At 40.9% G+C, this 24,455-nt stretch overlaps 4 protein-coding genes across 5 annotated transcripts in view; 2 read left to right on the forward strand and 2 right to left on the reverse strand.

The window, feature by feature from the left end:
• LOC131343455 (BOLA class I histocompatibility antigen, alpha chain BL3-7-like) overlaps window positions 1-18,022 on the reverse strand; it is a 34,168-nt gene extending 16,146 nt beyond the window's left edge. Inside the window, exons 1-6 of the mRNA XM_058375160.1 lie at window positions 17,761-18,022; window positions 16,038-16,292; window positions 10,392-10,667; window positions 8,937-9,218; window positions 8,752-8,850; window positions 8,515-8,602 (exon numbers count right to left, since the gene is read on the reverse strand). Coding sequence (XP_058231143.1) covers window positions 8,550-8,602; window positions 8,752-8,850; window positions 8,937-9,218; window positions 10,392-10,667; window positions 16,038-16,292; window positions 17,761-17,830 — 1,035 coding nt within the window. The 5' untranslated portion in view covers window positions 17,831-18,022 and the 3' untranslated portion in view covers window positions 8,515-8,549. The remainder of the gene's footprint in view (window positions 1-8,514; window positions 8,603-8,751; window positions 8,851-8,936; window positions 9,219-10,391; window positions 10,668-16,037; window positions 16,293-17,760) is intronic.
• LOC131343447 (BOLA class I histocompatibility antigen, alpha chain BL3-7-like) overlaps window positions 1-24,455 on the reverse strand; it is a 94,559-nt gene that overhangs the window by 60,094 nt on the left and 10,010 nt on the right. The gene's annotated exons all lie outside the window — the stretch shown is intronic.
• LOC131343465 (corrinoid adenosyltransferase MMAB-like) lies at window positions 839-4,234 on the forward strand. The gene is made up of 5 exons (XM_058375179.1): window positions 839-931; window positions 1,051-1,148; window positions 3,639-3,703; window positions 3,814-3,873; window positions 3,986-4,234. The coding sequence occupies exons 1-5, from the start codon at window positions 892-894 to the stop codon at window positions 4,068-4,070; spliced, it is 348 nt and encodes a 115-aa protein (XP_058231162.1). The 5' UTR covers window positions 839-891; the 3' UTR covers window positions 4,071-4,234.
• LOC131343466 (corrinoid adenosyltransferase MMAB-like) lies at window positions 21,647-22,803 on the forward strand. Its single transcript, XM_058375180.1, has 3 exons — window positions 21,647-21,976; window positions 22,490-22,554; window positions 22,691-22,803. Exons 1-3 carry the CDS (start codon window positions 21,873-21,875, stop codon window positions 22,786-22,788), a joined length of 267 nt encoding a protein of 88 aa, XP_058231163.1. The 5' UTR covers window positions 21,647-21,872; the 3' UTR covers window positions 22,789-22,803.

Raw genomic sequence — 24,455 nt, forward strand, 5'->3', positions numbered from 1 at the left:
CCGGTCCAGTTCCCCGGGCGTTAAAAATCTAGCGCAGTTACTAAAACTCGCCTTACTGTCCGAGACACTGTGTAAAGAAGAAATTGAGAATAAACGATTGGTTTCTGATTTACTGTTAATGTCACACTTAGTATGAAAATCTGGAGTCGCTCACTGTTTCACATACAGGATTATTTTTGCGATTTGGAACACATCCAAAATGGCGGCCTGGATGCTAACACACTATCTAGGGGTTCTAGTTGAAGAGCAGTCTCTCAGATTAGAACAGAACCGGAAGTAACATGCTCCGCCCACTCACCTACGGGTTTCTTCCCTTCTTAATAATTTGCGAAATTTTATTCTGTACAGTGTTACACCACATGTGTAGGTAGATTTTTTGTTTAAAAATGTAAAAAAAATCTCAGTTAACAGAACAGTAAGACACTTTTTTTCGAAAACGTTATAAAATTTTTATTCATTTTTCAGTAGAAAATTGGACCGGTGCAGTTACACAGTTTGACCACAAGATGGAGAGAAAAGCGTTACCGTTACTAACACATAGTTTACATGACAACGTCATTGTGTGTAAAAGAGAATATTCCGAATAAACATTTGGTCGCTAATTCGGTGTTAATGGATCCGTTAGTAGGAAGGTCTTGACAATACACAAATGTAAAGAACAAAGTATATTTATTTCAGTTCTGCTGTAACAACTAGAGTAATCTAGCATGTTATATTTTCACAACAGTAAGGTGTGTGTGAGTGTTAAGTATCACAGTATATCACACACACATATATAATTCAGTGTGTTGGATGTGTAGGACCACCATAAAGAACACTGAGTGTCTCTGACTGCAGCTTTGTCTTTTCCTTCTCCAGATCCAGTGTGTGCTGCAGGACGTGGGCTCTAACATGGCCACTCCTCGCTCATCAGCCCGAGAGAGCCACATAAGTGTGTGTTCATTATGCAGAGTGTGTGTGTGAGAGACAGAGAGAGGAAGAGAAATGAGCAGGTGGAGTAGTGACAGTATGTACAGTGTGTTATTTTCAGTGTTTTTCCTTCTACACCAGAGAAGACGCAGTTCAGCAGTGAGACTGTAGCAGAGCTGGAGAGATGGATTGATTCCTACACAGATGAGCTTCCTCCTCTCACACACTTCATCCTCCCTGTAAGCTTCCTCCTCTCACACACTTCATCCTCCCTGTAAGCTTCCTCCTCTCACACACTTCATCCTGTCTGTAAGCTTCCTCCTCTCACACACTTCATCCTCCCTGTAAGCTTCCTCCTCTCACACACTTCATCCTGTCTGTAAGCTTCCTCCTCTCACACACTTCATCCTCCCTGTAAGCTTCCTCCTCTCACACACTTCATCCTGTCTGTAAGCTTCCTCCTCTCACACACTTCATCCTGTCTGTAAGCTTCCTCCTCTCACACACTTCATCCTGTCTGTAAGCTTCCTCCTCTCACACACTTCATCCTCCCTGTAAGCTTCCTCCTCTTAAACACTTCATCCTCCCTGTAAGCTTCCTCCTCTCACACACTTCATCCTCCCTGTAAGCTTCCTCCTCTTAAACACTTCATCCTCCCTGTAAGCTTCCTCCTCTTACACACTTCATCCTGTCTGTAAGCTTCCTCCTCTCACACACTTCATCCTGTCTGTAAGCTTCCTCCTCTCACACACTTCATCCTGTCTGTAAGCTTCCTCCTCTTACACACTTCATCCTCCCTGTAAGCTTCCTCCTCTTACACACTTCATCCTGTCTGTAAGCTTCCTCCTCTCACACACTTCATCCTGTCTGTAAGCTTCCTCCTCTCACACACTTCATCCTGTCTGTAAGCTTCCTCCTCTTACACACTTCATCCTGTCTGTAAGCTTCCTCCTCTCACACACTTCATCCTCCCTGTAAGCTTCCTCCTCTCACACACTTCATCCTCCCTGTAAGCTTCCTCCTCTCACACACTTCATCCTCCCTGTAAGCTTCCTCCTCTCACACACTTCATCCTGTCTGTAAGCTTCCTCCTCTCACACACTTCATCCTCCCTGTAAGCTTCCTCCTCTCACACACTTCATCCTGTCTGTAAGCTTCCTCCTCTCACACACTTCATCCTGTCTGTAAGCTTCCTCCTCTCACACACTTCATCCTGTCTGTAAGCTTCCTCCTCTCACACACTTCATCCTCCCTGTAAGCTTCCTCCTCTCACACACTTCATCCTGTCTGTAAGCTTCCTCCTCTCACACACTTCATCCTGTCTGTAAGCTTCCTCCTCTCACACACTTCATCCTCCCTGTAAGCTTCCTCCTCTCACACACTTCATCCTGTCTGTAAGCTTCCTCCTCTCACACACTTCATCCTCCCTGTAAGCTTCCTCCTCTCACACACTTCATCCTGTCTGTAAGCTTCCTCCTCTCACACACTTCATCCTGTCTGTAAGCTTCCTCCTCTCACACACTTCATCCTGTCTGTAAGCTTCCTCCTCTCACACACTTCATCCTGTCTGTAAGCTTCCTCCTCTCACACACTTCATCCTGTCTGTAAGCTTCCTCCTCTCACACACTTCATCCTGTCTGTAAGCTTCCTCCTCTCACACACTTCATCCTGTCTGTAAGCTTCCTCCTCTCACACACTTCATCCTGTCTGTAAGCTTCCTCCTCTCACACACTTCATCCTGTCTGTAAGCTTCCTCCTCTCACACACTTCATCCTGTCTGTAAGCTTCCTCCTCTCACACACTTCATCCTGTCTGTAAGCTTCCTCCTCTCACACACTTCATCCTGTCTGTAAGCTTCCTCCTCTCACACACTTCATCCTCCCTGTAAGCTTCCTCCTCTCACACACTTCATCCTCCCTGTAAGCTTCCTCCTCTCACACACCTCATCCTCCCTGTAAGCTTCCTCCTCTCACACACTTCATCCTCCCTGTAAGCTTCCTCCTCTCACACACTTCATCCTCCCTGTAAGCTTCCTCCTCTCACACACCTCATCCTCCCTGTAGGCTTCCTCCTCTCACACACCTCATCCTCCCTGTAAGCTTCCTCCTCTCACACACTTCATCCTCCCTGTAAGCTTCCTCCTCTCACACACTTCATCCTGTCTGTAAGCTTCCTCCTCTTAAACACTTCATCCTGTCTGTAGGCTTCCTCCTCTCACACACTTCATCCTGTCTGTAAGCTTCCTCCTCTCACACACTTCATCCTCCCTGTAAGCTTCCTCCTCTCACACACTTCATCCTCCCTGTAAGCTTCCTCCTCTCACACACTTCATCCTCCCTGTAAGCTTCCTCCTCTCACACACTTCATCCTCCCTGTAAGCTTCCTCCTCTCACACACTTCATCCTCCCTGTAAGCTTCCTCCTCTCACACACTTCATCCTGTCTGTAGGCTTCCTCCTCTCACACACTTCATCCTGTCTGTAAGCTTCCTCCTCTCACACACTTCATCCTGTCTGTAAGCTTCCTCCTCTCACACACTTCATCCTGTCTGTAAGCTTCCTCCTCTCACACACTTCATCCTGTCTGTAAGCTTCCTCCTCTTACACACTTCATCTGATAGTAAATGTTCTTGTACTTTGGATAAAGAAACTCTTTAAAGCTGGACTGTATTCTCACCTGTGTGACTCTGGGTTCTTCTCTCATCCTCTCACTGTGGATTATGTTCTACAGTCTGGGGGGAAAAGCAGTGCTGCCCTGCATGTGGCCAGAGCTGTGTGTCGCCGGGCCGAGCGCTGGTCAGTCTCACTCACACACACACACACACACAGTAGATCTGCACTAATGTTTTATCTCATTATGAGCTGATCGTTGGTTCACACATGTCACTTCCTGTCTCTCTCTGCAGCGTGGCTCCTATAGTGCGTTCAGGCGAGGCCGATCCTGACGTCAGTAAATATCTCAACAGGTAAAAGAGTTTGTTCAGAATCTTCCTTTAACACAGATTTAAAACAAACAGAGATGCTGAAGCTTTAAGTGTCACTTCTTTACCTGCTCTGATGTGCTGCTTGTTGACGCAGGTTGAGTGATTACCTGTTCACACTGGCCAGATACACAGCCATGAAAGAAGGAAACACAGAGAGGATCTACAAGAGACCTGAATGAACTTCTTCAACATCAGAAATAAACTTTCTTTTCTGAAAACTGTGAGATTTCTCCAGTATATTTATCTAAATCACTTATTTTGACCTGGTGTTGAAAACGTCTCCTGATTCAGCTGATGGTGTTAATTCCACTGCATCACTTCATTACACTCCAACACTGACACTAGGTGGCGCTTTAACACTGGATTTGAATGACACTGAATGATGTGCATGTTTACTGGATGATCTCTGACACTAAAATAAGACTAATAAAGTTTTGTATTTAACTGATTTAAACTGTTCAACACAAACCCAGAATCCAGTCACACGTCACAGGAGAAAATACTAAAAAGTATCAGAAGAGTTATCAGAGTGAATTGTTTAGAATTATACATCTATTTTAAAATCACAGATATTCCACATGCAGTGTAGTGTTAAAAAATTAAACTTGAGATTCACAGATTTACTGTAGCCACTAAACTGTCAGAAAAATGAAAGTCAGAATAAACAGTACACACCCGTGTGATCAACTGATTACGTTCCTGCTGCTGAAAATACACTGGCTTGAGTCTAAAGGTGAATGATCTTTTCTGTTGCAGCCCGATGAACATTTTTACTGTAAAACTGAAACCCGATGAAATGTAGAAACAGTTCATAAACAAAAGTGGTTCACATCCTAAAGCAGACGATTTACATATAACGGAGAGTTTTGTACAGGAATTAAATCATAATAATAAGAATAATATATAAACCACTACATTCTTTCCTTGATACATCACACTTAGAAAAGTGTCAAATGTAAAATAATTTCCACGTGTTTACATATACTAATTATGGGTTATGTCTTTTTCATGGCACGTGCCTGGGCTTTGACCTATGCGGTGTAATTTGACTGGCATTTATTGATTTCCAGCAAAATAAAATTAGGTAAAATAAAATAAACCTCTTGCATGGTCAAGGTCAGTGTTGGACCTAGATTTGTGTGAAAACACACTGGTTACAGAACACACTGTATACAGTGAAATAAAATTCTAGAATATATGTCTAATTATATGTATAATTGATTAGAAACACACTTAGCTGCCCTTGCTGCCCTCCCCATGGGAACTCCACAACTATTACTACCCCAACTACAGTAACTCAAATTGGGTGTTTATGGGCAACAGTCGGGATCAGGAGTAGCACTGGCCAGGGATCAAAATCAACATAACAGTTACATCACAGTTACAAAATGTCAGCATATAATGTTTGAAAATACAGAGCTCAGAAAAGGCCTTCAGAAGTTGGTATTAATTTTCATTTGGCAACGTTTAGATTTTAAAACTGTAAAGAGTAAATATAATATTGTACTGTATATTTAAAAAAAACCCTTCAAAATAAGTTTATAATATGAAAATGTCCATGTGAAAATGGCATTCATGTGGAGAGATTAAGAGGGTGGAGGATCAGATAACATGAATATGAAAATGATTCTGTGGAATGGAGACGTTTCAGATTGAACACAAACCATCGACTTTACTGCATTAACCCATAACCAACCATAGCACATCTCTACACTAGGTTGCCATGTACCATACACCAGCAAAATTTATTTCAATTTCTCTCAGACTGGTTGGTAAACTAATTGAATTATTGCTTACTTAATTAACACTGACACTAGGTGGCGCTTTAACACTGAACTACATGCATGTTCACAGTAAGAACATTTTCAAGCTGCATTCTGATCTCTGATACTAAAATAAGACTTAACCTTATGACTAAACCTCTCTGTCTGTAGGATTTTACTGAGATTATGTTTGTTTTGTGTATATCTTTCCTGGTTAAAGTTTTGTAAGAGACCGATTTAAACTTTTCACCACAAACACAAACCCAGAATCCAGCAACATGTCACCCAGAATGGACCAGTGAACTGGATTACAGGGGCCAGGATCAGGGGCCCAAGCAGTCAGAACCTGTGTGTAAAGTCACCTTTAACTACAGAGTCAAAGGGTTTAAACGTCTTCCTGAATAACTGAAAACATTTTCTACACAATAATGTGTTTATGAAAATGTTTTCATTTTGTGATGTGTCTCATAATCCGTCCTGAAAAATGACAGAAACACTGAAACTGAACAAATCAGAGGGAAGTGTTAGAATCCGAGTTTATACATATATATTCAATTCACAGCATACACACACAGATTAGTGTTTACTGAAACTTTAAGAATGTAAGACATCTTTAACATCCAATAAACACAGAGTTACAGAGAATAATTTACAGAGTTACAGGTTAGAAATGTCTTCACTAGATACACCAGGGGCATATCTAGGATTTGAAAACATCAGGGGCTGAGTCCGAAACATCAGGGGCTACTTAGGGAGAGGGAGTAAGCAAGAATAACACGTTTTGTAAGAGCATTTTTACATAATATTGTTTATTAATAAACACAAATTAACACAAACAGTATGCAACTTTAGAAAATTTAATTCAATCTTTTTTCTGACTCCTCCCATCATTTCAGTCTTGCTACTAAAAAAGGAGTTCATTAAAGTCATTACATTTTCTCTCACACAAGTACCATGTAATATTATCTCTTTTACAGCTGGTGTGTGTAGCAGTGCCGTGTAGATCCTTTATTATTATTATTATTTAACAATAATTTATATTATACATGCACCTCTTATTTCATTCCTGATTTATGCTGCCACTACTGTACGAATTATTCTTTGTTTATTTTTAATTTTTTACAGCCTTCTCTTATTGCTCGCTCATTTTCTCATCTCTCCTGCTGCTTGTATCTTGTCTACTTTATGCTCTTGGTGACTTTTCTATACTGTTTCTTTGAGGGTGGAATCATCAGAGAGTATCTCCGAGACTGGACATGAGTAAAACGGACAGTTACCATACGAGTATTTATAGAGCTGAGACTTCCTTTATCAATAGACAGAACAGCTGAATGATGGAGTCTGTTCTGGTCCATTGTTCCCCTAAGTCATGTCTGTATTTTAACTTAAATACTGCATTAGTTGAATAATAGAAAGTCATGATGTTCAGACTGTAATGTCTTAGTGCTTTAACACTTTATATTTTATTTAGATCTATCTTTAGGATTATTTAATTTAAGGCTTTTGTAGGTCTTGGGAATGGAATAATATTCTAAAGGGTCCTATATGTCAGGGGTTTTCAGAATCAGGGACAGTGGGCCTCCTTTTTGACACAACATACATTTGTTAGTGTAAAATTACCTAACTAATTACCTAATTAATTAACTGTGTAAAATTAAATATTAGAAGTTAGACTTTTATCTGAATAATAAGATTGTTGTGTTTTCTGACATTTTTATTGCTGTCCCGCTCAAGGGCTGTAAGGTGTTTTAGTCACGTGGTGTGAAAATGGAGCTGTACAGACCGATAGATGTAGGACATTAAAGTATCGTGAGAGTGGTTCTAGAGCATATTCGAGTGCACTCTCTCATGGTATTTTGGTGTGTGTGTGTGTGTGTGTGTGTGCACGCTGAGAGAGATGTCAGTCAAAATCGCGTACAGTAAACGGCAACAGTGCTCAACTAAAACGATCAACATTTACTTAATGCCTCTACACTCCAGTGGCAAAATTCGGGATAAAACATTTGGGGCTAGATTAAAATCATCCAGGGCTCGAGCCCCGAATGAATAGCCCTAGCAACGCCCCTGGTTCCCACCATGGTCAGCTTCCTCTTTAGGAGTTCCTGTCCCAATTTGTGCGAAGTAAAAAATTGTCGCATATGATGTTGTGTCCACTGAGTCCTTGAGTCATGTCCAGGGCAACTCTCATTCCATGGCTCTTCTCAAGGGCTTCTCCATCAGGTTTCCCTGTGTAGACTTGTTGCAGTTCCAAGCATACGAGGAAGTGGCATCACAGCCCAGATATTTAATCCAATATTTTTTGCAGATTTAGATGGTATATACTGCCTAACAGGGGCAACGACCCCAAAATGGCATCAATTGCTCATCCATGGTTACATTAGGCACACACACACACACACACACAAACATAGAAACAGCTGGCCCAGACAGGAGGAGGATAGGTACACAGGACCTACAATTTCCACACTTTTATTAGCCCAGGGTCCAGTGGAGCCGAACATCCTGTATGTAATATAAATGTGTAGGGGGAGTGTACAGTGTGTGGTCATTGAAAATGTGTTCTGATATATGTTCTTCACAGAAAATGACCCAAGGCCAATGAGTTTGAGTTTGAAAAAATAATCAATCATATCATTTTTCTTTTGATAAACACCGTATAAGGGTTAAAACACAATTAAAGTGTTTTTATTGAGTAAATCAGTGTTTGTGTGTGTGTGTGTGTGTGTGTTTCTGTGTGTGAGAGAGAGAGAGAGAGAGAGAGAGAGATCCCAGAGGAAGAATGGAAAGTGACTTGCTATGACACCATCACAGACCATTTTTACTTAAAAGGTTTCCCCTAAAATTTTTCATCATGTCTTACTCTCTCAGTTCAGCAGGAAGACACACAGTCACACTTTAAGACTTGTCAGAGGAAGAATCTAATTCAGAAGATGGAGCAGGTTTGAAGCCTGAAACACAGATGATGGACAGACAGTTATTTATCAGTTTATCGGTTCAGATTAAAAACAAGCAAAATATTCATCAAATCTCCTTGAAGAATTAGAAAGTGTAAATCTGTTCTCTGAAAACTTCACATCTGCCTCCTTCCTCCTCTCACCAGAGTTCTTCCTCTTCCAGACCATAATTCCAGCAACAACGGCAACGAGAACAACGAGAGCCACGAGAACACCAACGATGATAGGCATCAGTCCTCCACCTGTTAAATCAGCACAGAGTCTTTATTATCTGCTGCATCAGGAAATCAGATTTATTGTTTATACTGTATGTGGAGTTGATCAGGACCTTTTGGTACTTCTAGCACTAACTCCTCCTTCAAGCTGCTGTGCTGAATCACGCAGGTGTAGGTGTGTTTCTGCAGATCCTCAGCTGGGACTTTCAGAATGCTTCTCTTCTGGAAGCTTCCATCCTGGTTGGGTAACGTCTCTCTGAGCTCCACGTCCTCGTTCACGTCCTCTCCGTCCTTCCTCCAGGAGATCATCACCTCTTTGGGGAAGAAACCTGTAGCGTGACACACCACCTCTGGAGAAGGCGAGTGTTTCTGGATCACTGATGCTGTAGGAGGATCTGCAGAGACACACAGAGACAGAAATATGAAAAGTCTCTTCTGTTCTTCATGTAGAAACTCCTCATGTGAACCCTGATGAGGAATAATCTGTATTCCTGCTGAGGACGTTCTTCATCAAGTTTCCACCAGTTTATGTTTTAGTGAAGATGGAGACACTGGAATGGTTTCTGCAGGAAAGGAGGAAAGTTTACAGCAGAAACGTTTAAGCTTCATCACGCTGTTAAAGAGCATCTGCTGTGAGCAGAACAGGAGACAGTAAACAGCATCTTCATCACTTTCTCATCATCATCATCATCACTCTTTAAAGTGTTTCTAAACTGTTAGAATTAAAACTTCATAAAACAAGTTTCATCTACTATTTGCGCTTCGTTCTTCACTTTCGTCTGAAAAGTCTTTCTCTGTTTAACTGAAATAAAACATCACTGTTCTTCTGAAATATTTTTGGTGTTTGGTGTAAATACACTTCACTATAATTATTAATAAAGTTGTAAAATGTTTTCTGTAAATCAAACACACACTGATGGATTTTATTTCACATGAATGAACTCAAAACATTCTCTGTTTACTGAGAGAGACGTGAAAGTGCTGCATCTTTCAAGCAGGAAAATCAAGATAACAGATTGGTGAGAGACAGAGAGAGGGGGTGGAGCTTCCAGGGGGCCAGAAGTGTCAATCATTCCAGATGGGTGTCTGGATTCTCTCTGGTTTGGTGTTTACTGAAGGGTTAAAGGGATTGTTGTGTGAGTTTGAGAGAGAACTCAGAGCAGCAGACTCTAATCTCAGAACACAGAGCTGCTACAGAAAACGTGGAAAAGTCGTCAGCTCTGTAAAGAACACCAGGAAAAGTCACTTTACACACTGAACTATCTGAAGATAGTACAGATTTTAAAGAATAAACTCATTTTACATTTAGAGATTTAAATAACCAGACCACAGGAGAAGAGTGTGTGTGTGTGTGTGTGTGTATGTGTGTGTATGTGTGTGTATGTGTGTGTGTGTGTGTGTGTATGTGTGTGTGTGTGTGTGTGTGTGTGTTTGTTTATATTCTCATTCATTCATTAGCTGCAGTTTCACTCTGTACTCTTCTCCTCCTCCTCTCCCTCCTGTATATCTGTGTGTGCGCGTGTGTGTGTGTGTGTGTGTATGTTACACTAACAGATCATACACTTTACCTTTCCTCTCCAGAGTCTCTCTGCTGAAAGACATGTACATCTTTAACCAGTCAATACACTCATACTCCAGGAAGCTCTTCCAGTCATTATTAAAGCCAGGATCATTATCCCACTTGTTCTTGGTGATCAGAGCTTGAGGTTTAGGAGCGATCCATGTGAAAGTTTTCAGATCAAAAATGAGGAAATCTTCTCCATCATAACCGTCCTGTCTATATCCTCTAGTGGTGTTGTCATCATGGAGCTCACAGCCAAACATCTGCTGCATTGTGTGAACTCCTGCACACACACACACACACACACACACACACAGATCCAGAGGTGAGTGTGATGAGGTTTAGCTGAGGTCCATCTACATTCTGCACTCAAACACCTGTCACAGGACACACAGAGCCAGAACACAAATATTGACTGTGATATATGCCTGTTCCATATTTGACTTCGAGTTTTGGTTTGTGTTTCGGTTTTGGTATCAGTGTTTGTTTTCCGGTTTTGACCTTTCTGAATCGTTTTCTTGTTTACGATTATTGCCTGCCGTCTTAATAAAGATCTGCACATGGATTCTAACGCTCCCACATCCAACAAGGCCTTACAGGATGCTTCGCCTAACATGAGTCCAGCAAATCTGCAAGCGGTGTTATGGCGACAGGGAGTCCTCCTCCATGCCTATCAAGCGGAAGTGGATTCACCGAAAGCCGCTAACCAGCAACTCCAGCAACAGCCATAGAACCAAGCAGCCGCCGCAGCACCCACACCTTCACCACGCAGTGAGTTACCGCGTTTTGCCCTGTCTGAGAAGTTTGATGGATCCGCCGATCGCTGCCGGGGGTTTCTGCATCAATGTGATAACTTCTTCGCGCAGCAACTGGAAATATGTGGCAACAAAAGAACCAGGTGTGCCTTCATACTATCACAGCTAACGGGTAAAGCACTGGACTGGGCAGCGGCAGTTTGGGACTCAGACCCTCAAGTTAAGTCGTCTGCCAACTACTTTGCTAATCTGATAAGGGAGGTGTTCGAATACCCGGCGGGGGGTAAAAACATTTCCGTACAACTGCTCAATTCGCATCAGGGGTCGGACACAGCTGCGGATTTCGCTATTAAATTCCACATGCTGGCAGCTCAGTCAGGGTGGAATGCGACAGCTCTTATGGCGGTGTTTCACGAGGGGCTCAACCCAGACCTGAAAGCTGAAATGGCATACCAACGTGACGCTGTCGCAATACATCTCTACCGCCATCTGACTTGACAACCTGCGCCGCCAACACAGACCTCCAGCCTCCACCTCACATTCCACACCCCATCATATGATGCATATCCACTACCCTTGAGAGGATCCTTCAGAACTCATGCAGCTGGGAAGGGCTCGTGTTACTGAGGAAGAGCGCGAATGCCGCAGTAAGCTCAGTCTCTGCTTCTACTGTGATAAACCAGGCCACAGAGTGTTTCAATGCCCTGAGAAACCATCCACGTCACAGGTAGAGACTATTAAGCCGTTGTCCAAAGTTTCACTGCCGGCTTTTCTGCTCCATGCTAATTCTTGCTTCTCTATCACAGCACTAATTGACTCTGGCTCGGCGGTCAACCTCATAGACTGTAACCTGGTAAGAGAGCTCCACCTTCCCACCATTCCATGCACCCCGCCTCTGAGATTGACCACCATTAATGATCAGCCCATTGGGGAGGGCCTCCCTTCTCACCAAACTCTGCTTATGGACTTACAAATCAGATTATTCCATCACAAAAGACTTACATTTTTTGTTATCTCTTCTCCATCCAACCCCGTGGTCCTGGGCCTCCCCTGGCTGCAGCTTCATCACCCTCACATATCCTGGAGGGATGGAGAAATACTAAAGTGGTCCCCTTTCTCTGTGTTCAGAACTGTTTTCATGATCGTACTCCACTTCCATGTTTGTCTATATCCATAGAGAGCCCTGTATCATCCAGCCTGATTTCACTCCCTAAGGAATACCATGACCTATGGGAGGTTTTCAGTAAAGAAAAAGCCACTAAGTTGCCACCACACAGACCTTGGGACTGTGCCTTAGAACTCCTTCCCAACACCATGCCACCTAAGAGTTGAGTCTACCCTCTCTCTATCCCTGAGAAAAAAGCCATGGAGGAATACATAGAGGAGGCTCTCGCTGCAGGATATATCTGACTCCATCACTGTGCCATACCTGTCATGGGCATGCCAACCTCAGCCGCGCCCCCGCGCTCCCAATCACCGGACTTTTAATTGCATCACCTGCACTCAATTTCACGGTGCCTATTTAAAGCGCTCTTTCGCTGAGGGCAGTGGCGAGTATTAAGACTGTTGACGTTAGGTGCAGTAAGTTCTTTTCTAGCCTGAGTTTAGTATACCTGTCTGCCTGCTTTGCATTTTTGCCTGCCTGCTTTAGTTTCATTTCAACCTGAGTTACGCTCTGTCTTCTGCCTGCTTGTGTTCAATAAAAGTGGCATTGGATTTGCTCTCGGTCTCCTGAGTGTGTTGTGACAATACCCCTATCTTCTCCCATTAGTCCCAGTGGCTCTCGAACTGCTACACGGAGCTAAAGTGTTCACCAAACTCAACCAGCGCAGTGCCTATAACCTGATCAGGATAAAGGATGGAGATGAGTGGAAAACAGCATTTCACACCACGCATGGACATTAAGAATATTTAGTCATGCCCTACGGACTCGCCAATGCCCCAGCAGTGTTCCAGTCCCTGATAAATGAGGTGTTCAGAGATATGCTCCATAGACATGTCATTGCTTACTGTATATCGATGATATCCTGATCTACTCTACTGACCTTGAACAACATATTTCCCATGTTCAAGCAGTTCTCAGCCACCTCGCACAGCACAATCTCTTTGTGAAGTTGGAGAAATGCGAATTTCACAACCCATCCGTTACCTTTCTGGGGTATGTGATCTCGCAGAGTGGAGTGGAGATGGACCAGACCAAAATGTCAGCCATCATGTTCTGGGCAGAGCCCACCAATATAAAGGGACTACAGCCATTCCTGGGGTTCTCAAACCTTTATTGCTGGTTCATTCATAACTATAGTACCATAGCCAGCCCATTGACTTTGTTATTGAAGGGGAAGCCACAAAAACTGAGATTAACGGACCAAGCCAGAACAGCTTTCCAGAGACTTAAGCAGAGCTTCTCTTCTGTCCCCATACTCTGTCACCCATGACTGGATTTACCATTCACCATGGAGGTGGACGCTGCTAACAGCAGATAGGTGCAGTACATTCCCAGCACCAGCCAGTCTGGAAAACTGCACCCATGCGCTTTCTTTTCCCGTAAGCTAACACCGGCCGAGATAAACTATGATGTGGGGAATCGGGAGCTACTCACTATGAAAGCCGCTCTGGAAGAATGGAGACATGGGTTGGAGGGGGCCAATCACCCATTCCTGATTCTGACCGATCACTGTAATCTTGCCTACTTCTGTGAAACGTCTTAATCCACGCCAAGCCAGGTGGGCCCTGTTCTTCTCACGATTCAAGTTCTCTGTCTCTTATCATCCCGGTTCCAAGAATGGGAAAGCAGACGCTCTCTCCAGAATTCATGAGATAATTGAGCCACCTGCACGCCCAGAAACCATCCTCCCACTCTCTGTCCTGGTAGCCCCGATACACTGGGACATATTCAGTGAGACAGAACAAGCCCACTCATCTGAAGCTCCACCCCCGAACTGTCCACCGTCCAAGTTATATGTGCCCACCACGTTTCGTCCGAGAGTTATTTGGTGGACCCACAAAAGCCCCAGCATGTGCCACCCAGGCATACATCGAACCACCCAGTTACTACGCCAGAGGTTCTGTTGGCCTTCTCTCAACCGAGACACGGAGAGGTTTGTCCGATCATGTTCCGTCTGTGCCCAATCCTGAACAGGCTGCCACCTACCCGAAGGCCTATTAGAACCACTACCCATCCCACATCAACCGTGGTTTCTCATTTCCACAGACTTTCTCACGGACCTCCCCAAATCTCAGGGTTTTATGACAGTAATGGTAGTGATTTCCCGGATTTCTAAAGCCTGTAAGTTAATCCCCATGAAGGGCTTACCTACATCCATGGAAACCACCCAAGCTATATTTCAAAACGTGTTCCATAATTATGGCCTTCCTGGGGACATTGTCTCGGATTGGGGCACACAGTTTACCGCCAGAGTGTGGCTGGAGTTTTGTAAGCAGCTGGGGATTAATGTCAGTCTTAGCTCAGGATATCACCCCCAGTCCAACAGCCATGCTGAGCGCCTTAATCAAGAACTAGGGAGGTTCCTAAGGGCGTATTGAGCAGAGAGCAGCACCGGTGGAGTGAGTTTCTCTCATGAGCTGAATATGCTCAGAATTCCTTACTCCACTCCTCCACGGGCTTAACTCCATTCCAATGTGTACTTGGTTATCAACCACCGTTGTTCCCATGGTCCAGAGAACCCTCTGACATCCCCACGGTGGATGATTGGTCTAGGCAAAGCCAAGAGGTCTGGGAGCAAGCCCATGTCCACCTTCAAAGGGCCATTAGGAGACAAGAAATTCAGGCCAAACGCTGGCGGTGCCCTCACCCAGCCTACTAGGTGGGTCAGAAGGTATGGCTCTCCACACGCAACCTGAAACTTAAATTACCCTGCCATAAACTCAGCCCCAAGTTCCTTGGCCCCTTCAAAATTGTTCGTCAGATTAATCCTGTCTCATACCGCCTGGAGCTACCCACATGTTTTCGTATTTCACCAACCTTTCATGTGTCACTGCTCAAGTCCTGCCACGAGCCCCAAACCGCTAGCCCTGCTGCCCATGAACCACCCCCTCCCCTGGACATTGATGGTTCCCTCGCCTACTGAGTTCACACCATTCTCAACTCTCGTCATCGAGGTAACCACCTTCAATACATGGTGGACTGGGAGGGGTATGGCCCAGAGGAACGCTGCTAAGTTAATGTCGCCGACATCCTGGACCCTGCACTCATAGAAGAGTTTCACCGTAACTTCCTCCACAGGCCCGCTCCTCGCCCAAGGGGGCATCCTCGCCGTTGAACACCTGGAGGTGTTCCTAGAGAGGGGGGGTTCTGTCACAGGACATGCAGAGCCAGAACACCAGACGGAGCCATCGCCCGAATATTGACTGTGACTACCTACTTCCAGTTTATTCGGGTATTTATACAACGTGCTCCCTCAGCTCTACGCAAAGCATTGTTTTCGTGTGTTACCTGCCAACCCTTGTTATATCTACTGTCTAGTTTGCCGAGTGTATGACCCTGTTGCCTGTTCCATATTTGACTTTGAGTTTCGGTTTGTGTTACAGTTTCAGTGATTGTTTTCCGGTTTTGACCTTTCTGCCTTGTTTTCTCTTTTACGATTATTGCCTGCTGTCTTAATAAAGATCTGCATATGGATTCTAACGCTTCCGTGTCCGACGAGTCCTTAAAACACCACGCTTTACTCCTCATTAAGTTCTTCATCAGTCACACACTTACATCTCATTTACACTCAATTTCTATTTCATTTCTATTTCTATCTCTTTATTTTTTTAGTGTGATTTTCTCTCATATTAAAGACAGAAGATTTACTTCTTTATCTTTACACTGATCAGGACTGATGAGTTTAGAAAGTGACACACCTTCAAAGTGTGTGTGTGTGTGTGTGTGTGTTTACCTCCAGTCTGATTAAAGCGCTGCATTAGTGTAGCTACATGGGCTTTGTAGAACTCCTGATGTTCATTCCCGATCTGTGTGAGTCTGTTCCAGTGATCTGGATCATCAGCATGTATCCACTCCATCTTTATAACTTCTCTCCTCTTACTGTCGTAGTAGCCAAACTGCTCTCCATCCACCTGACCCACAGCAGTGAATTCTGGGAAATTTATTCCAGGTGTAACTGCAGTGTAGAAATACTGCAGCGAGTGTGTGACTGTAAAAGTGTAAAAACACACATTAACACTAACTCAACACACACACACACACACACACATTAACACTAACTCAACACACACACACACACACACATTAACACTAACTCAACACACACACACACACACACATTAACACTAACTCAACACACACACACACACACACACATTAACACTACATCACTAACTCAACACACACACACACACACACACACATTAACACTAACTCAACACACACACACACACACACACACACACACATTAACACTACATCACTAACTCAACACACACACATTAACACTACATCACTAATTCAGCACACACACATTAACACTACATCACTAACTCAACACACACACACACATTAACACTACATCACTAACTCAACACACACACACATTAACACTACATCACTAACTCAACACACACACACACATTAACACTACATCACTAACTCAACACACACACACACATTAACTCTACATCACTAACTCAACACACACACACACACACATTAACACTACATCACTAACTCAACACACACACACACACATTAACACTACATCACTAACTCAACACACACACACACATTAACACTACATCACTAACTCAACACACACACACACATTAACACTACATCACTAACTCAATAAACACTGGAAAAAACTGTAAAGCTGAAAAATATACATTCATCTGTGCCTTTAAATCTTTCATCAACTTTATATTCAGTAATAATAAGAAAAGATCACAAAATCACACAATTAATTAGAAATCAGAACAGCACATATAAAAAGTCTCTTTTGTGGAACATCAGTATGTTAAATCCAAATAAAGAAATAAAACTGTAATAAATCCCACTTCATCTGTATTTATTCTCTTATTTGGATTTTCTCTCCAGTTTGTAATAAATCCCACTTCATCTGTATTTATTCTCTTATTTGGATTTTCTCTCCAGTTTGCCCTCCATCATCCTACTGTAAGGACTAAACCCTGAATGTTGTCACTGCTGCCCCCGAACCTCCTACCATCTGAAATGTCTGATTATAGTAGCAGTGAGGGAGAAGTGAAGAAAAAAGAGTGAGAGAAAGAAATAAACTAAACACTTCCATGATGAAATGAGACAGAAATGACAGCAAGAACAGTAAAAGTCAGGAGATTAAAATCAGCAGATGGTGTTGTTAGGATTGTGGAGATGAATATTTAAATGAGGAGTGACGTCACACGCGCAGAAATTACTCTCACCGTCATACCACAAGATAATAATAATAATAATAATAATAATAATAATAATAATAATAATAATAATAATAAAGTGTGTATTTCTGTTGTACAGAGTGATTTATTTCTTTATTTCCTGTATTATTTCTGTGTAACTTTATCAGATTTGACTCTTATCACAGCTTTAGTGTTAAACTTTAATATTAGAGAGTAAATAAATGTAGTAAAGACAGTAAACATTACAGAACTCACCTGCTGATGAAAGATGAAGAGAACAGGTGAAGAAAACCAGAGTCTTCATCACTGCTCTGCAGTGCAACATTATTCAGTGCCTGTTCCAGTGACACACCAAACACACACTAAACACTAAATCTCTTATTTACTGAATCGATTAAGAAATCTAACTCCACTTTAACTCTGTATTTAAACTCTATTTAACTCAGTTTAAGAGAAAGTTACAGATCCTCCCGCTCCTGTTGAGTTCTGCGAGAATGTTTTTCCGTTTTCAGAGAGAGATTCGGATGGACTTTGACCCACAAGAACAAACAGTAAAGGCTAATCAGAATACAGGACTCAGTGACGTCACCAGTTTGTGAGGAGATGTGAGAAGTGCAGGATTAAACTGAAAGTGAAAGCAGTAGATGAAGAAGGAGAAGTTTATGTTCATCACTCTTTATATTTTCAGCTATTTCTAATAAAGACACTTAAAATACAATTAATCTAATTTAAATAAAAAAGACACACTAATATTATTTTTGTTACTATTTCTATCAGCTTGTAATAACTCACTTTAAATATAAACTCTCTCTGTGTGTGTGTGTGTGTGTGTGTGTGTGTGTTTTTGAGTTTTTGCAGGTACAGAAGGTGAGTTGAGGTGGAAATGTGGAGAGGGATGGAGGTTGGGGTGGATGCTGATGAAAGACAATAAAATACAAACACACTCTAAACTAATGACCCACAATGAAAAAAAGATGTTTTGAATTAATTGTAAAATTAAAATTGTAAAACTCCGCCCAGTGTGAAGCATGGTGCTGGTGGTAGGTACATGGGTGATTCTCATGAAACCACTGAAACACCACAGCACTAATGATGTTAAATATAAAATGTGTAATTTAGTAATATAAAAAAGCATCAGAATAAAGACAATACTGTTCTCTACCTTGCACAATGCGTAATTTCACCATGAGAATGAATTATTTTTCTATTTTACTGCATTTTCTGCTGATATTCTCATTACCGCAACGCGTCCGGCTGTGTCTGAATGTGTGTTATGTTTTAATTTAAACAAATCAACATAAAAAATGTAGAAAAAAAATAAATGAATGTTTTACTAGATTATTCTAGTTTTTTTTTTTTTACTGAATATTCATGTATAATAATAATGAAAAAAAGTAGGAAAATGACATGTCCATGCCTGATGTTCTCATCCTCCACAACACTTTTTGAGGACTGTTTAAACACACATTCATTCATTCATTGTCTATACACGCTTATTCCTAGGATTCCTAGGGTCACAGGGGTCTGCTGGAGCCTATCCCAGCGCACATAGGGCGAAAGGCAGGGGTACACCCTGGACAGGTCACCAGTCCATCGCAGGGCCTTTAAACACACATACAGAATGGAAATAAAGTTTGATTATGAGTGATGGAGCACATGGGACAGTTACTTCAAGATGGTGACCAGGGAAGATCATCTCTTTATATCTCTCCAGTTAAATGTTAAATATTCTATTGTCAGAATGTTAACACCACTTTTTGATTATCATTACCCAAACAGGAAGTTTTCTACATTTTGAAAATTTTTAGATTTACAATTTTTTTATGAAAATGTACTTTATTGAGGTCTAATTATATGCACTGAGAAAAAATGAGTAAAGCCATCATGGCTTCTCTATTGTTAGCAAAACATCCTGAGGCACCTCCTCCTCCGCAACACCATTCTCATACACCGCAACCATTTAAGGACAGTTGTGGTAAAGAGAACTTTAAATATCTCTTATGAATTTAATATTAATTTCAAATTTCCTAAATGTTGATATTTTGCTTTATGATTGGTTTCATTGTAGACAAGTGTGGAAAAAAAAGCTTTAGCAAAAGGCCAGGGTGACAAAGTTCAGGGAAAAGTTCTACAGAAACTGCTGGAGGAGTACAGAAGGAGGGAGAAAGAGGTTAGGTTTGGAGATGGTACAGCAGGGGTAATTAGCAAAAAATACCCTACAGTGTTAGGAAATGTAAATGAGAGTATACACACACACACACACACACACACACAGAGTAAGCATCAAGTCTATACTATATGATGTATATCATTTATATACATAAAATGTTTTTTCCCCCATGTTATGAGACTAATTTAATGTACTTCTTTCTTTCCACTTCCAGGAATCAGAAACGAAAACAAACTGGTAAAATAAAGAAAACTGAAGATCTGACTAAGAAGCAACAGGAAAAGAAAAAAAGACAGTGGTCAGTTATTTTTTAGTGGTAAAATGGTTCATGTTTTTTTAGGGACAAGTTGAAATGTTGTCCTGTTTATTCCTGTTTTAATGTTTTTCTTAATTTTTTTTTTTTGGCTTTTTGTATTTTTGAAGCACTACACAATAAAACTTTTTAGGACTTATTTTGGAAATTATGTTCAAAAAGGTGTTAAACAGTAAGTAAAAGTTTGTTCACAAATACAAAAACCAAGATTTCGTGAGAATCACCCATATAGGTTTCTCTCTTCAAAACCTGAACAGATTTTAATTTATTAATTAAAAACATCTTAAGATGTCAGGAACAGCTGGACAGTTCCCTGCCAGGACTGGAGAGGGCGCTGGCAGGTGAACTCGTTGATGGCAGGTGATTCGTTTTTTATGATTTTTTTAACCGCACACCGTCATCACCAGTGAGAAGCAGGTCCGAGCAGAACAGAGTCTGTCTGTGTCCAAGAACGTCACTGGCTGAAAAGTGTAATGAACAGGTATTATGATGATGATGATGATGAATGCTTCCCGTGTACTACAGCATGCTCTCCGTGCAGGATGGATTTCCCCGGAGCTGAAATGAAACACTCCTGAACAGCCGCCATGAACGGAACACTGCCAGCATTAAAAACCCACCCGCATTCCGACAAAACTCCTCACTAATCCTACACTCCGAATACGGGTGGGCAAAGAAAATCACACACTCGCCGTACAAGTTCAGTCTATAGACCACCGCCCAGGTCCAGAATTAATCCCGAAAATACATTTATACATATAAAACCACATGAGATTAAAATCACACAAATAAAAAGTGATTAATTTAGGTATTAATTCCTGACTGAGTCTCTCTGACTTCCTGAATAATAAAAAGTAAAACACATTTATCCACTGCGACGTACAAAAGTGTTGAATAAATGGACCCTGGTTCATTGGGCCACAGACTGACGATAACATCAGTCTAAAACTCTGTTGGGAGGAAATAAAGCACACAGAAACATTTTTAACATAGAAGATGAAGTTTATATCTTGTAAAATGTATACAAAATAATTATATTTAATAGTTTGCAAGTAAAATGTACTGTATAAATTCTTTATTAAATACATTTTATCGCTGTTAAGAAACCAAATGCTTCTGTAGCAACAGTTTTTTTTACAGTATATTTCCATATTTATGACAGTGTAAGTACCAAATGTAAACTTTTTCTAAATAATTTGTTGTTCAGTTACCATTTATATAAATGTTTGTGTCTGATGATTTCCTCCTCTATCCCTGAGCATGGGTAAAATAAAATGAGTATCTAATTACACAATATGGCCTTTTGATTAAATCTAATTTCAAAATGACAAATAAATACATACATACATACATAATAACAAATGTTAATTTCCCTCTTTTGTTCAGTTCACCTCTAAACTGTTCCACAATTACAGCAATAAATATTATTATAATATATATGTTTATTAAAGAAGTTAGTAGAGAAAAATCCGTTCTGTTTATTTCAGAATATTAATCAGGAGTCTGAAGTTAAAACCTGAGCAACAGACGACACTGAGCCGCATCCGGGTTTTTCTTATGCAGTTACAATCAGCGTCCACAAGAGGGCGCCAAGCTATCATACGGCTAGAAACACGCTCCAAATGGCGACCATTGTAACGAAACCAACAGAATCAGCTACGGGTAGCAGGAAGGCCAAATGTGTTCAGGGTAAACATTCCGTATTTCCTGAATTGCGAACTGTAATATTGTCTAGTAGAACAGCAGCTAGTGTAGTGTAGTTAATTCTCTTTAATAAAGCTCAGTTTACAGTATGGCGAGAAACATTTCCATCAGATTTGATGATTAAGGTTAGTAAATGTTGTGGATTTAATCAGACTGCATTAAACAGTGTAGAGTTGTGTAATGGCATTGTCCTTGTCTTTGAGTCGAGCTGCACATCGTCACTGTGTGCTGCAGTTAATAACGTGGAGAAAGTCACAGCAGCTTCTGTGTGGAAACCTCAGAAGGTAAACAACTACACATCATTCATCACATTTAGTTACCATGGTAACAAGTTCAACCCGCGGTAAACGATCATATCGACAACAAATGATAGAATGAAATGAACTGAACTGATATCACTAATGATTTTCTGTCTTTGGATGAACACACACAGCAAAACCATGTTAAAACAAGTAAAAAACACAACAAATAACACTCAGAGCTCCAAACTAGAGTTATTAAATAAACCTGCAGACATTCTGGACATTTCAGAAAGGTTGTTGTTTCCAGAAATCACTTCCTAACTTCCAGCACCTCCATATTTAATATTTTAATAAATGATTTTATGTCATTAGATCCAGTTTCCTTTGGGATTAGTTGGTAGAAGTCTGGGGAAAAGTTCTTCTGAAGCAGTTTTCACTGCAGTGTCTCTGTCTCACTTCTGGGATTTGACCTCATAACCTTCATAAACAGAGAAGTGTAACTCCTGAACTCTGACTGGAATCGTGTGTAACCTCTGAACTTTCTCACCTTCTGAGCTTTGGCACAAAGTCGGAGCGAGATCGGCCCATTCCCAAGATTTACACCAAAACAGGAGACAAAGGTTTCACAATTCTCATCTCTTCTTTTCTCTCTCTTTGTACACGGACATAAACACACTGAGCCTCAGCATTTCCACCTGCATTATTTCACACTGAGCCTCAACATGGGACTGTTTTCTGTCCACTGAATTCTCCTAGGATTTTCCAGCACTTTCACAGGAGAGAGGCGGCCCAAAGAGGATCGTGTTTTTGAAGCTTTGGGTACGCCCAATACAATTTCAGGTCTCTGTTTTTAAAATTAATATTACCCTCAATATTATTTAATGAAAATCGTCTCTTTCAGTCTTACTGAGATCATCAGGGTATATACACCATGGGACTGTCAGGAAAGATTTGCTGATAAATAACAGAATCCATGTGAATGAAGGAAATCTGACAATAATAACTGATAAGTCTAGTCAGCAAACACGTTGTGTTAAATCAATTAACTCGCTCGTAACCTGAGAGAGCCACATTAGTGTCTGTGTGTGTGACAGAGAGGAAGAGAAATAAGCAGAAATCATCACAATAGACTCAGTCTGACTGCAGCCACTAAACCACTCCGAGTGGCAAATGAAAGTAAAATAAAACGCACTCTGTACACAGTACAAACATGTGGGACATCAACAGATGTTTCTGCAGCTAAAAAAAACACACTGAATCTGAAGGAGACGTTTCTGTTTCAGCCTGATGATGATTTTAACTGTAAAAGTGAAAACAGGTGAATTTTCACATGTTCATAAACATCCTGAAGCACACATGATTTAAATATCAAGAAGAAATTATCAGAAAGAAATCTTAATTCACAATAATAACTTACAAACTATCAGATTTGATCAAATTTCAAAAAATGAAACCTGTTGTGTTTTATAGGTTTTAGTGGAAGCTGGTGTTTTTTAAAATATTTTTATTTTTGTCACAACACATAAAATCATACAGATACAAGAGCTTCAGTTAAATTAACATCAGAATGGGGAAAAGTGATTTCTGTGACTCTCAGTCTGGCATGGTGTTTGGTGACAGATGGACAGGTTTGTGTTTCACAGTAAGAGCTGATCTGGAATTTTCACACCCAACTATCTCTAGAGATTATACAGTGTAGAGTGTAAATATTACACACTGACATAAAGAGCAAAACACACTCAGTGAGCAGGACACCATTCTGAGAAACTCAAACCGGTCTGTATGGTTTAGATACATGCATGAACATGTCTACAGCTTTCTTAATAAACTGGATGATACATGTGTTTTCATTTTCCTGTGTATTCGTTTCTGCATTTAGGTAATTTAGTTAATGTTGCAAAATTGTCTAGATAAAAATGTAAAGAAATGTACATTGTTGCCTCAGGGCTGGCTGTCAGTGGATTCATTTTCCTGATCAGAGTAATTTATATAGAAATATAGTAAACAATGATGCTGTATAATAAGGCACTCTTACATTACATTTAGATAAAAATGTAAATATAAAAACAGGGACAATATCAGGGTGGATGAAGTCCAAAAAACAATGTTACCTGTTTTAGAAACAAAACAATCTGTTTAAAAGATTAAAAGAAAAAAGAAATAAAATCTCAACAAATATAACCTTCACACCCTTAAATCTGGGGAAATATACATAAGAAATATTTACAATGAAGATACTAGTTACTACGTACAAAAATACAAATTATACACAAGTTTAAAACCAGAATCACATCAAGAGAACAACAGAATTAAGTCTGAAGCACACAAACACCACTTCCAGCTGAAATACTGCCAACATCACCCTCAGTGTAACAGAGGACAGAAAAAAACTAATATTATATATATATATATATATATATATATATATATATATATATATTTAAAAAAAAAAAAAAAGGGTGGTGTGTGTGTGTGGTCCTCATCTCCATCTCCTGGAGAAACATCTCTCCTAGAAAAACAG

Source organism: Hemibagrus wyckioides, linkage group LG22 (genome assembly GCF_019097595.1).
Source record: "Hemibagrus wyckioides isolate EC202008001 linkage group LG22, SWU_Hwy_1.0, whole genome shotgun sequence".
Lineage (NCBI taxonomy): Eukaryota > Metazoa > Chordata > Actinopteri > Siluriformes > Bagridae > Hemibagrus > Hemibagrus wyckioides.

What these genes read in the sequence shown, in the direction of transcription:
- LOC131343465 (XM_058375179.1), top strand. Translation starts at nt 892, where the DNA reads ATGGCCACTCCTCGCTCATCAGCCCGAGAGAGCCACATAA. An exon ending in TCACACACTTCATCCTCCCT is followed by an intron (nt 1,149 to 3,638) that starts GTAAGCTTCCTC and finishes TATGTTCTACAG; the next exon opens with TCTGGGGGGAAAAGCAGTGC. An exon ending in GTCAGTAAATATCTCAACAG is followed by an intron (nt 3,874 to 3,985) that starts GTAAAAGAGTTT and finishes TTGTTGACGCAG; the next exon opens with GTTGAGTGATTACCTGTTCA.
- LOC131343466 (XM_058375180.1), top strand. Translation starts at nt 21,873, where the DNA reads ATGGCATTGTCCTTGTCTTTGAGTCGAGCTGCACATCGTCACTGTGTG. An exon ending in CTGTGTGGAAACCTCAGAAG is followed by an intron (nt 21,977 to 22,489) that starts GTAAACAACTAC and finishes TCACCTTCTGAG; the next exon opens with CTTTGGCACAAAGTCGGAGC. An exon ending in CACCAAAACAGGAGACAAAG is followed by an intron (nt 22,555 to 22,690) that starts GTTTCACAATTC and finishes GAATTCTCCTAG; the next exon opens with GATTTTCCAGCACTTTCACA.